Source organism: Cervus elaphus, chromosome 17, assembly GCF_910594005.1.
Source record: "Cervus elaphus chromosome 17, mCerEla1.1, whole genome shotgun sequence".
Taxonomy (NCBI): domain Eukaryota; kingdom Metazoa; phylum Chordata; class Mammalia; order Artiodactyla; family Cervidae; genus Cervus; species Cervus elaphus.
The window spans coordinates 9,309,456-9,323,187 of NC_057831.1; the positions used below are offsets into that span (position 1 = coordinate 9,309,456).

The following is a 13,732-nucleotide window of genomic DNA, read 5'->3' on the forward strand; positions in this document are numbered from 1 at the left end:
TACCCATGAGATCTGTTGCCACCTCTCAGATCTCCACGGCCCTGAAAGCAAGTCAGTGACTACTTGTTAAGGTGCTCTGTTCTGCTTCCTTTTCTTAGAGAGGAGGTAAGAAAACCCACCAGTGTGGGAAAGCAGCAGAGACAGGACAAAAGGGGGACAGTAAATGAAAGTAAATGGTCCTGTATTAAATATGCAAATAGTGTTGTGAAAGTCACTCAAAATGTCTAAAAAAACAGTTCAGTTCAGTTCAGTCACTCAGTTGTGGTCCAACTCTTTGCGACCCCATGAACTGCAGCACGCCAGGCCTCCCTGTCCATCACCAACTCCCGGAGTCCACCCAAACCTATGTCCATTGAGATGGTGATGCCATCCAACCATCTCATCCTCTGTCGTCCCCTTCTCCTCCTGCCTTCAATCTTTCCCAGCATCAGGGTCTTTTCAAATGAGTCAGCTCTTTGCATGAGGTGGCCAAAGTATTGGAGTTTCAGCTTCAGCATCAGTCCTTCCAATGAACAGACGGATTTCTTTTAGGATGGACTGGTTGGATCTCCTTGCAGTCCAAGGGACTTTCAAGAGTCTTCTCCAACACCACAGTTCAAAAGCATCAATTCTTCTGTACTCAGCTTTCTTCACAGTCCAACTCTCACATCCATACGTGACCACTGGAAAAACCATAGCCTTGACTATACAGACCTTTGTTGGCAAAGTGATGTCTCTGCTTTTTAATATGCTGTCTGGGTTGGTCATAGCTTTCCTTCCAAGGAGCAAGCATCTTTTAATTTCATGGCTGTAGTCACCATTCCATTATAAAATAAACTCATGGCTTGCTTCACTGATTCACATTATATATGTAATTCCTATATGCATTTTGTATCACTGACTTCAAATTTAATTTTTTAGAAGTATTTTTAGGAAAAACCTACCTTATTTGACTTCATTGTTCATTAATCCCTCTAGTTACAAAAGAACAGACGCAAACTGATCATTTAAATATTTTGTCAAATTCTAGAAAAAGAATATCTAGATTAAATGAGGTAGTATTTCCTCTGTGCATTATACCTAACAATGTTCATATGAGTAATTGATTGGGGGTCTTGAGAGCAGAAGTAATGTGACTTTTCAGAAATGGAGTCTTCAATGGGCTCAATTTGCCAGATAAATGTTCTAACCTCCTGGGGAGTCCTAGGTTTATAGCTTAAAAACTGACAGCATATACTTAAGTCCCTATCAGTTCAGTCCCTATCACTGAACATCAAAGATAATGCTAATGTCCTATATGGACCCCAAGATTATACAGGACTGTTCCAAGAAAAGCCTTTCTTATACACAAAAGCTTATGTTTTTAACAGCACACAGAAAAAAAGAGAGTATCTGATCAAAGACTATAATTTAGAATGAATCCCAACTGGGCCACCATTTTGTCACGTTAATAAAAATTATTTTAAATCAATAAAATCTAGAACTATACTTCAAAGACTGAATCTTCTGTTCTTAAATTCAGAAAGAAAACAGTACAGGTTTTAAAAACAAGCTGATGTAATCCGAACATTGTAAATTAACAACTAAAACGGGTAGAAAGTATTTTAAGAGACATGCAAAGGAATCATTCTTAAGTTAGCGTGCAGTCCCAGGCATCCAACCATTACAATCCCATCAATTTAAAATGAAACTGTGGCATGACAATTACTCGGTTTACAAATAAGAGAGGCATGTAGTTTTTATGAGCTAAGGACTCAGGAGGTGGATCTTCTACTTACCAAAGTATCAGCTGGTGCAGCACTGATCCCCACTCCAACTCTGGATATGCAGCCTGGCTAGCAAGTCTGACTCCACACTTGATCCCCCATGAAAAAGCCTGACGCCTCGTGCACCGTGCTGTCTCATTCTACACTTGACTGACATCATGACAATTCCCTGGCCTAATATGGTTCAGGAGTGTTTGGGTATGATATTCCCCACTACGAACCCTGTTCTAGCTGACCCAGAGCAGGGACCAGGCTAGAGTCCTATTTAAAGGACAGAGTCACTCCCTAGCTGGTGTGTCTAAGGACTCCCCTTGGGCAACTGAGTATCTGTCGTCTTCATTCCCAGGTCACCTTTAACAAATAGAGTTCTCTCTCTGGTAACTTTTAATTACTGAAGCTGAAAATGTACCACCATTTCAGTAAAAATTCTAACCAATAGTTCCACTGTTGTCCTTCCACTAATGTCAAGAAGGACATTAGTCAAATGCTACTTGTACTAGAAAGCTCCAACAGATCGAGCAAGTAAAATTCATCAGGCTTGTAAGGATCTCAAGCACAACCCTATAATTCAGCCCCTATCTTCAAACTGAGTCTTTAAAGGACATAACATAACCTCATTTTATGAGCCAATGAAAAGCACAGAAGGGCTACTCACAGACCAAGAGAATAGTTTCATCTGAGGTCAATCCTTTTTCATTTGGTAACGACTACAATTCCACTCACAGAAAAGAGACTCTCAAAGTTCAAAGGTTTAAAGTTTCATTAGAAAAATCATACATAAAATAAAAAATATGTTTATCAACAATAATGGTATTATTTCATTCAGCAGATTCATGCAAAACATGAGTGACAGTATAGAAATGACAATATAAAATCTCATACAACTAACTTATCTGGAGAACCAGTCCCTTAGAAGGCAACTGCAGTTCCATTTTTCCAAGCTCTCTTCTTAAGTTGAGGGTTTTCTGTAATTGGTTTTACCTTTTCTCCAGAACAAGTTTAAAGATGCATGTCATTTTCCCATCACCAAGTACTTTATTTCCCAAAATGTTTAAACCAAGCACCTGATAACCAGGTGAATCTGTTGCTTCCGATTCTTTTATTTTGCTAAGGAATATGAAACTGCTTTGAAAGTCAATCCAAGATTACACCAAAGTTCTACTGTCCTTGGCTACTTGGCTCTTTGTCCTCGTCAGCTTCTTAGGAAGTATGAGTAACAGTCATCGGTAGCTGCACAACTGACATTATAATGAACACTTTTTTTCCTCTTTGTAAAGTATGCCTATAGGTTCTACCTCCTCTCTGCCCACCCGGTGGCTCCACCTCCCTGATCAGATTCAGATTTCTTCTGTGATCAAAGTACACGAGTTTACTTAAGATTTTTCAAAAAGAAAGAAAAAAAGTCTCTTTTATTGTTTCAGTGAGAAAATGCTGAAACCCCAAGAGAAGTTTACCACCTGTCCCAACTCCATTCCATCAAGGCTGCCAAGCAGCTCCCGTCTGCTGTGACAGCAGTGATGGGATGCCCACCATCAACTACTGTCAGCGCCGGTGTGACACTTCAGACTGCGTCTTTTCACTGCTCGCTTTATTCCTAAAAAGCAAAAGCCTTTGTAATTAGACTAAATTCAGTTCTGAAAGTGAAGGTATTTGTGTTGTTCCACTGTTTGGTTACATGCACAGGACAAAAGACAGGATGACTCATTTACCCTGAATAAAACGAGACAGTGACAACTAGGTTGATTAAAATATTCCTGTAGCTTAGAGAAACTAAAGCAAAGTGCAAGCTGGAACAGAGTTCTAAACATCTCCCGGGTGAAATTCAAACTATCGGAAAGAAGGCGAAGGGGCATTAATAGGATCAGTGTCCTAAAAAACTATCGAGGTGGAAAGCCACCTCTGTGCGCGCCTCCACGGCCCCCCCTGAAGCCACCTCTTTCTCCTCGGAAGTTAGATCGATTTCTCTCTCGCCCACGGCCAGCAGAAGTGCCACCTCTTCCGCCTCCTCTGGGAGCTCCACCTCCTCGATCAGATTTAGATTTGGGAGGAGGTGATTTTGGTCGAAGTCTCTCAATTTCCTCTGTACATCCAGTCAAATAAGAATTCGGGGCACTGAAGTAGGATGCATACGTTTCTGCATTGTAGTTACTATTTGTAAGAGTTGGTCCAACTGTAAGCCACCCTGAAATGGAGGGAAGAAAGATTAACCTTTTTATCGCCCCCAATTCTCTTACTGATCTTTAGGAGCCATTTCAAATCTCCAGTGTATTTCTAAAGATGTCCCTATCACTTACCCAATATTGATATTTTACATAGAACATGTGGCATTTAACTATGGTCTTTGATTTCATATATATATATATATATATATATATATAGTTTGCTTGTTTTGTTTTTCCTCTTAAACTGTAACTTTTATAATATAATCGTCATTTCCATCCATATTTCACATTCTGTGAGAATAGGATTTAGAAAATATTGGACACCACACTGAATTCTGCTTAGTGAAAATTTATTAAATTTTATATCACCTTCCTACTTGTAGAAATGGTTCCAGTTTTCTGACTAACATCCTGGAACTAACTTTTGCTTCTTTTCTTCCAACCACATTAACCCAGCTGACAGGTCTTAGAAATTCAACCTATTACCATGTTGCTCCTATTTGTTACCATCTTTCCATTTCTACTCCCACCCTTAAGAGTTTTTATTTTTCTACTAGTTTTGTCCCCTACACATATAACAGACATACATGTATGCTGTAATGCTTTCTCAGTCTCTCCTCCCTCTAAAAGTGGAAAGCCTAAAGTAAAGCTAAAACCACATTCCTTCTCTGTACAACCTTCTGGGCTTTCCACTAAGCCAGAATTCAGAAATATGGAATCGAAAGTCTTATACAATGAGGTCTGAACTAGCTTTCTAATCGCACTGCTGAAACAATGAACCACTAGTTAACTGTTTGCACACGGATATCCACCTTGTGCCTATAATTTTCTCTATCCTGTCAACCTAGTGAAAATTCCATCCTTCAACATCCACCTTAAACATGTATCTTAATGAAATGAATTATCTTTCTGAATTTCCATTACATATTATATTTCTATAGGTAAAAAGGTATTTTTGTCAACTTCACTGCTAGACAGTTTTCTTCATAAGGGTGGTTTCTGTTCGGTCGCCTTGTATCTGCAGCAGGAAGAACTGCAGATTAACTGTAAATGCCTGATGGAGACCTCGTGCTCCGAGGCTCCCTCCACGTGCTGATTCCTCATCACTGGGGCAGGCCGAGGAATCTCTAAGAATGAGGTTCTTCACCTGAAAAATCAATCTCACACTATTTATGCCTTATCAAGATTATTTCTTAGACTATTAGGTCCATGATAAAATGCAAAATATTTGACTAAGATCACATTCTAAAATGTAGTAGCCTTTTTTGTACAACACTGTGTTCATCATTTAAATCATCTAACAGTACACAGATAAGATCTGTAATATCTGGAGAAAAGTAACAGATAAAACCGTATGATGCCTTTCATGTCTCATCAAGTAGACACCCTGGTAAAAGTCAGATGAAAGAATACACTGCACACCTATGTGGTCTCACTGACAACTGAACCTATGAGACTTCTACTTGCTTTTGGTTTATTTTCTGCTATATATATGGTGCTGTGGAACACAACGCACAAGCAAGAGGTAAGAAAAAATTCGAAGATTTAATAAAAATAGTTAATATTGTCTCTTTCATGCTATATTGCCCTACATAAATAAGACATGTAAACCTTTACAAAGTAAACTGCAAGGGACGCTGCTTCCCACTCACAAATTCTTCACTGCAACAGAGTTCTATTAAAATTTCTAATCCTTTATTTCTAAGAACCAAGTAAGCTTAAATTAGCCTGGCTTCAGCGAGTATGATATATATAGCAATTTTTAAACTTTTAAAGCAGTAATAAAGAGTATTCCTTTGGTATGTGTTATATACCTTAGACTACCTCCTTGAGGAAGAAGTGTATTTGAGGATTTGACCCAAATAAATTATAGCCTCTTGAACAGACTTCTCTCAATTGCTCCTATTATTATTTACATGGTTAACTTCCTACTACATAATTTTCCCAAGTGGATATTCCTTCTTAATACTAAAATAATTTTTGCAAGAATGGGCAAAGATAAAGAATCAGATAGTAGTTTACAAGCAAAAAATAAAATCTGAACCTCTAAGACTTTGTGCAACTGGTATAGATATAGATAGAAGGGTATCAAAGATATAATGTATAATATAAAGTGGGTAGAGTGGCCACAGCTAAATGAATGGAGAAAATTCCCATGATGTTATAGTTATAGAATATTATAAATACAAACTGGCACCAAAATTTGTATTTTTACTTCAGTTGCTGTTTATGCTTGTATCTACAGCTATACTTAACAATTATCTACTCTCTCTACTCCTTAGGTTCTTCCACTCACATTAAAAAAAAACTTAAAATAATGCTATAAAGCCGTTAAAAGCATTATAACTAATTATTTAAATGTAGAAATAATTTTGACGTATATTTTGACAAATATTTTGACATAATATTGAGAAAAATATAAAATGATGAATGACACAGTTATGTAAAAATTTGTATGCACAAGAGGACTGGAAAGTATTATGCAAAAAAATACTTCTTGGAAGTAGTGAGGTTGAATCTTTTTTCCTCTTAAAAATTTTCTTTAATGTTGTTACACTGACTTTTCAATTATTAAAAGATTACCATCTGTTTGATGTTCCCTTTTATTGTTTAAATAGCTTTGCTTTTTCTTTAAAGTTTTCTACTTCCTTTAAATAGCAGTTCCCACTGAAGATTGTTTCCAGATTCAAGAGCTGTTTTTGGGTACAAAGGTTAATGATGGAAGATAAAAATCTGTTCCTTATTTCCTCAAACACTACAGCCATAATCTTAATATTCAGCATCTATGGACATCTACACTTTCTGAAAAACACACAATTCCAGCTGAGCATCTAGTTGTTACTTTCTTTTAAGCCAGTGAAGAGGAAATATTTGCTTGCCACAAGCTCTGTTGCCAAAATATTTTACTTTGATAAAAGAGTAAAATCATCTACTAAACCTCCAAACAAGATGTTCATGTATGTGTACAGCAGAAGTCTCAACAACTCAAAGTTCATTCTGTAGCTGTCTATCTAGTAAGGGTGTAATAACTCAGGCATGACTATATATATATATATATTGAGAAAAACTGGTTTTAAAAGACTAAAGAAACTATGAGGCATAACCATAGCATTCCTACCCTTTAAAAAAACCAATACGCTATTTTACTTTAGAATTTAATAATTCAAGGGTACAAGCTGCAATTTCCAAGAAAACCAGTGAAGGAACAATAAAAGAATATTTAACAAGTTAATAAAAAAGAAACACTGAATAATGTAAGAATACTTAATCCAAAAGAAATGAGAGAAAAGGGGACACAGAACAGGTGGTACCAATGTAAAGCGAACAGTAAGGTGGTCACCTTCCCTTCAAACACCCTCTTCCAACAACACGAGACAACTGTATGCATGGATGTCACCAGATGGTCAATACTGAAATCAGATGGATTATATTCTTTGTAGCCAAAGATGGAAAAGCTCTATACAGTCAGCAAAAACAAGATGGGGAGCTGACTGTGACTCATATCATGGACTCTTTATTGCAAAATTCACACTTAAATTGAAGAAAGTAGGGAAACCACTAGGCCATTCATGTATGACCTAAATCAAATCCATTATGATTATACAGTGGAAGTGACAAATACGTTTAAAGGATCAGATCTGATGGAGTGACTGAAGAATATGGACAGAGGTTCCTGACACTGTATAAGAGGTGGTGATCAAAACCATTCCTAAGAAAAAGAAATGCAACAAGGCAAAATGGTTGTCTGAGGAGGTCTTACAAATAGCTAAGAAAAGAAGAGAAGCAAAAGGCTAAGGAGAAAAGGAAAGATACACCCATCTGAATGCAGAGTTCCAGAGGGGGGATAAGTTCCAAGGAGGGATAAGGCCTTCTTAAGTGAACAATGCAAAGAAATAGAGGAAAATAGAATGAGAAAGACTAGAGATCTCGTCAAGAAAATCTGAGATACCAAAGGAACATTTCATGCCAAGATGGGCACAATAAAGGAAAGAAACAGTATGGACCTTATAGAAGCAGAAGAGATATAAGAAGTGGCGAGAATACACTGAAGAACTGTACAAAAAAGGTCTTAATGACTTGGATAAACACAATGGTGTGATCACTCAGCTAGAACCAGACCTCCTAGAGTGTGAAGACAAGTGGGCCTTAGGAAGCATTAATACGAACCAAGCTAGTGGAGGTGACAGAATTCCAGCTGAGCTATTTCAAATTCTAAAAAGTGATGCTGTGAAAGTGCTGCACTCAATATGCCAGCAAAGATGGAAAACTCAGCAGCGGCCACAGGACTGGAAAAGCTCAGTTTTCATTCCAATCCCAAAGAAGGGCAACGCCGAAGAATGTTCAAACTACCACACAATTGTACTCATTTCACATGTAAGCAAAGTAACACTCAAAATCCTTCAAGCAAGGCTTCAACAGTATGTGAACCAAGAACTTCCAGATGTACAAACTAAATTTAGGAAAGGAAGAGGAACCAGAGATCACACTGCCAACATCTATTGGATCATAGAAAAAGCAAGAGAGTTCCAGAAAAACATCTACTTCTGCTTCAGTAACAACACAGTCTTTACTGTGTGGATCACAACAAACTGTGGAAAATTCTTAAGAGATGGGATACCAGACCACCTTACTGGCCTCCTGAGGAACCTGTCTGCAGGTTAAGTAGCAACAGTTAGAACTGGACATGGAACAACAGACTGGATCAAAACTGGGAAATGACTATGTCAAGGCTGAATATTGTCATCCTGCTTATTTAACTTATATGCAGAATATATCATGAGAAATGCTGGGCTGGATGAAGAACAAGTGGGAATCAAGACTGCCAGGAGAAATATCGATACCTCAGATATGCAAATTGACTCCATCCTAAGGGCAGAAAGTGAAGAGGAACTAAAGATACTCTTGATGAAAGTGAAAGAGGAGAGTGAAAAAACTGGCTTAAAACTCAATATTCAAAAAACTAAGATCATGGCATCCAGTCCCATCACTTCATGCCAAATAGATGGGGAAACAATGGAAACAGTGACAGACTTTATTTTCTGTCTCCAAAATCACTATGGATGATGACTACAGCCATGAAATTTAAAGACACTTGTTCCTTGGAAGAAAAGCTATGACAAACCTAGACAGCATATTAAAAAGCAGAGACATCACTTTGCCGACAAAGGTCCGTATAATCAAAGGTATGGTTTTTCCAGTAGTCACATACAGATGTTAAGAGTTGGACCATAAACAAAGCTGAGTGCCAGAGAATTCATGCTTTTGAACTGTGGTGCTGGAGAAGACTCTTGAGAGTCCCTTGGACAGCAAGGAGATCAAATCAGTCAATTCTAAAAGAAATAAACCATAATTTAGAAGAACTGATGCTGAAATTGAAGCTCCAATACCTCAGCCACTTGATGCAAAGAGCCAACTCACTGGAAAAGGCCCTGATGCTGGGAAAGATTGAAGGCAGGAGGAGAAGCGGATGACAGACAATGACACGGTTCGATGGCATCACCAACTCAATGGGCTTGAGTTTGCGCAAACTCCAGAAATGGTGAAGGACAGGGAAGGGAAGCCTGGGGTGCTGCAGTCCATGGGGTCGCAAATAGTTGGACACGATTGAGCGACTGAACAACCACAAATATCAGAAACTACATTAAAGGTTATCCTAGTGGCTCAGTGGTAAAGAAACCCCACGCCAATGCAGGAGACACAGATTTGCCCTTGATCCTGGAAGATTATACATGCTGCAGGACAACTAAGCCCATTTGCAATTACTGAGCCTGTATTCTAGAAACTCCAACTACTGAGGCCATGTGCCAGAACTACTGAAGTTCTCGTGTCCTAGAGCCTCTATTTCACAAGAAAATCCACTCAAATGAGAACCTTGTGCACCATTACTAGAGTAGACCCTGCTAGCTGAGAAGTCTGTGTAGCAACAAAGACCCAGCTCAGCCAAGAATAAATAAAAAGAAATATTTTTTAAAAAGAAATTACATTAAATATAGACTTGACTTGTAGCTCAATTGGTCAAGAATCTGCCTGCAATGTAGGAGGCCAGGGTTTAATCCTTGTGTTGGGAAGATCCTCTGGAGAAGGAAACGGCAACCCACTCCAGTATTCTTGCCTGGAGAATCCCATGGACAGAGAAGCCTTGCAGGCTCATGGTTCATGGAGTCGCAAGAGTTGGACACGACTTAGAGACTAAACCACCACCACCACCACCAAACAATTCAATTAAGGGACTTCCCTGGTGGTCCAGTGGTCAGGATTCCACACTTCCAAAGCAAGGGGCATGGGATAAATTCCTGGTTGCAGAACTGAGATCCTATGTCTCTCAGCCAAAAACAAAAACAAAAAAACCAAACATGGGAAAGGGAACAATCAATTATTTTAAAAAACCCCAATTCAAAGATAAAGATTAAATCTACCTATTTAATGAAAACTACCTCTGTGTTTGATCACAAGAGATATATTAAAGGATATGGAAGACTGAAAATAAAGCATGGAAAAATATGCAAAGCAAACACAAACCAAAAAAAAAACTGGAATCACTGTAATGTTAGATGAAGTAGGATTTAAAGTTAAGAAACTGGATTAAGAAGGACATTTCTTAATATTAAGAGCATCAACCTACTAGGAAGGCATAAAAGTCCAACATTTTAAATACACCTAATGATCTCGAATAGACATAAATTCAAAACTGACAACTAAACAGAACCACAAACCCATAATCTTAATAGATTTAAACATACCTTTCTCATAGAATAAATAGTTAAACAAAATCAGTAAAGACATGGCTGACAGAACAGCATACAACAAATACTACAATCAACAACAAAAAATTTACATTACTTTCCATCAGACTTTCATCTGAATTGGACAGTCATCTAAATTCAGTCAAAGCAAATTATAAATTAGTGATATTTTATGATACATATTATTTGACCACAATATTAAGCCAAAAAGCAATGACAAATGATAACTTCAGCAACGCAATTCTGAATAACAAACTGCCAAGAGAAACACCATTTAACTTTTAAATACAGAAAACATTTTCTCTAATCCTAAGCCACAGAGAAAAAAACATTTCCCACGCAAAATATTTCTTTGTAAAGAGAATGCACTTTTATTTTTCTCTTTATCATTTTACAGAACTTTATGAAATTCAAGACCAGTTTCTACAAACGAAGATATTTCTAAGCGTGTTCACTAAAGCACATCCACAGAGACCAGCTGACGAGTCTGGGGTGGAGGCAAGGAAGATGGATCCCGTTATACCTACCCACCTACCGCAACTTTAAGGGTTACTTTTTTTAGAACGAACATCAGAGTTTCTCCTAAATTCATAGGTACTTTGAAGGCCAATTATTCCACTGTACCTTCTTCAACTTTTACTTTGTATAAAATGTAGACTATTTAAAACAAATAAGATCCTGGCTCCTTTCAGCTTTAAACAACATTTCTAGCATGGTAAAACCAAACAGGTTGATTTCATATACTGTGATTGAATGATGCAACGTCCTTAAAAGTAACTTTTATATTTTCCGAGAAGTAAAAGAAATGGAATGTAGAATTACTTCAACAATACTTTGTAAACAAAAGCTGTGCCCTCTGAAAAAAAATTCCAGTCTATAATAGCTTAATTATTTTCTACTCATTTTTTTCAAAATTGTAAATTCACATTATACAGATTTAGTAAAAAAAGTTAAAGTTTTGATAAAACAGTATCATGATATATGTAAGGAGACAAGTCAAGTACTAATAAAGCTGGGATATATCATATATTTCACAAATGTATGGTTATTTTCTACAGGATCATTTGGTTAGCAGACATTTAGTGCCATCTAAAAAGTAAGACATTTTGTTCACGCCAAAAGGTCCTTGAAACCTGAGCAAATCTGGTCCCTGCCAAATAATTTTGGACAGGGCCAAATATCAGGAGCCTTTTGGTGTGGACCAAATGTCTTACAGACGTTTTGGACAGGACCAAATGTCCATTATGCATTTCTTCAACACAGTATTTATTTAATAACCTAAATGCTGGGTCAAAGAAGAAAATAAGACAGTCTTCGCTTTCCATGAGACTGAAATGCGAAAGAGACTGACTATAAACATGTCCAAACGATTTTATAATTCAGATAATAATAGTGCTATGAGGGAAAGAGTGGTGGGAGGACTGGATAGTACTGTGAAGCTGGCTAATCTAGACAGTGTTGTGAGAAAAGGTCTGTCAGGATCAGAATGATAGGAAAGAGGGCCATGAAAGAGTACTGAGACAAGACTGAGTATACTTGAAATACAGCAAGAAGAAGGGTCAAATGTGTCATAAGCATTTTATTTTACAAAGCACTGTGTACTCTTTCTTAACATCTATATCTCAAGGAACTATCAACACTCCCCCCTGCTGAGATCTTACCTGGTCGAATTGTACTATCTCTTCCAAACAGATGAAGGCGTCTTCTACCAAGACAAAAATGTTCAATTATATGAAAAATTTCTACAGGCTTTTCTATATTGCCAATTTCAGGTTCTTCTGTGATAATCAAGTCAATGTCAACATTAGCATGAATGAAGTCCCCATCTGTGCTACGCTTAACAGTTCCTTTGATCCCCATAAGGCAGTGTTCCTAAGTAACAATAAAAACAGGCCAATTAATCTCTTCTCATAAACAGTCATATTGCACAACATTTTACATTTCAAATTCCAAAACAATACTCATTTCTCTGAATCTTTGGGATATAGTTCTATGGGCAAAAACACAATAGGAAAAACCTGGATCTCTGGACCTCCGAAGATTGGCAGGGAAGCTAGACATTAAACTCAGGGCTGTCACATTTTAGATAACTGAGTCAACGACTGTGGGATCTTTTCTTCTGCAACTCTTGATAGTAACTTGTTTCCAGAAGTTATGGAAACATGGGACTTGACTTCAGAATCTGATGTTATATTGGGCCTTGCATGATCCAAGAGCAAATCTATACACAAGGTATAAGCCTTTTCAAATGGAGGAAAGACTTTAAGCAAGGATACAAACTTAAAATACTCAACATACATAAATGTGAAAGTCAAACAATTTCCTTTTTTGTTGTTTATTGTTTGACCTCTATTTAATCTGGACAACAGGGTATAGTTTAAATAAATTTAATCTCACTTGACTCCATGAACCAATGGATGGCTTGGATTTCCTTCAAAAAGAATTTCTAGCCCAAGAAAGACTTCAAAAAGACCCTCCCCATGAAGCTCCCAGAAGAATGAAAGACTGGAGGACAAACTGTTAAACCCTGATAACTAGGAGGGCAGTCCTACGAATTAGAGGTTCTCAGGGGTTCTTGTTCAGGTTCTTATGCAGAAAAAAGAAGGTAAAGTGAAAGTTGCTCTGTCCATGGAATTCTCCAGGCCAAAATACTGGAGTGGGTAGCCTTTCCCTTCTCCAGGGGATCTTCCCAACTCAGGATCGAACTAGGGTCTCTGGCATTGCGGATGGATTCTTTACCAGCTGAGCCACCAGAGAAGCCAAGTATACTAGACTGGGTAGCCTATCCCTTCTCCAGGGGATCTTCCTAACCCAGGAATCAAACTGGGGTCTCCTGCATTGCAGGCGGATTGTTTACCAACCAAGCTATCAGGGAAGCCCAGAAAAAAGGGAAGAGGAGAGAAATATTCATCTCAGCTGGCCAGCTATTGAGTCTTGCTGCCATTTCTTTTTTCTGAGTCTAGAGAAAGGAAAAAATATGGGGGTCAGAAGTACCAAAAGCCCGTATCTGACTGAGAATTACAGTAGTATAGGATATACGGGAATACATATTACCTTCTCCAGCACAGCACAGGCTTCTCTG

At 37.9% G+C, this 13,732-nt stretch overlaps 1 protein-coding gene across 1 annotated transcript in view; it reads right to left on the reverse strand.

The window, feature by feature from the left end:
* Window positions 1-2,487: 2,487 nt before the first annotated feature.
* The window catches only part of METTL14 (methyltransferase 14, N6-adenosine-methyltransferase subunit), a 39,816-nt gene continuing 28,571 nt past the window's right edge, over window positions 2,488-13,732 (reverse strand). Inside the window, exons 10-11 of the mRNA XM_043871125.1 lie at window positions 12,312-12,522; window positions 2,488-3,927 (exon numbers count right to left, since the gene is read on the reverse strand). Of these exons, the coding sequence (XP_043727060.1) occupies window positions 3,623-3,927; window positions 12,312-12,522 (516 nt within the window). The 3' untranslated portion in view covers window positions 2,488-3,622. The remainder of the gene's footprint in view (window positions 3,928-12,311; window positions 12,523-13,732) is intronic.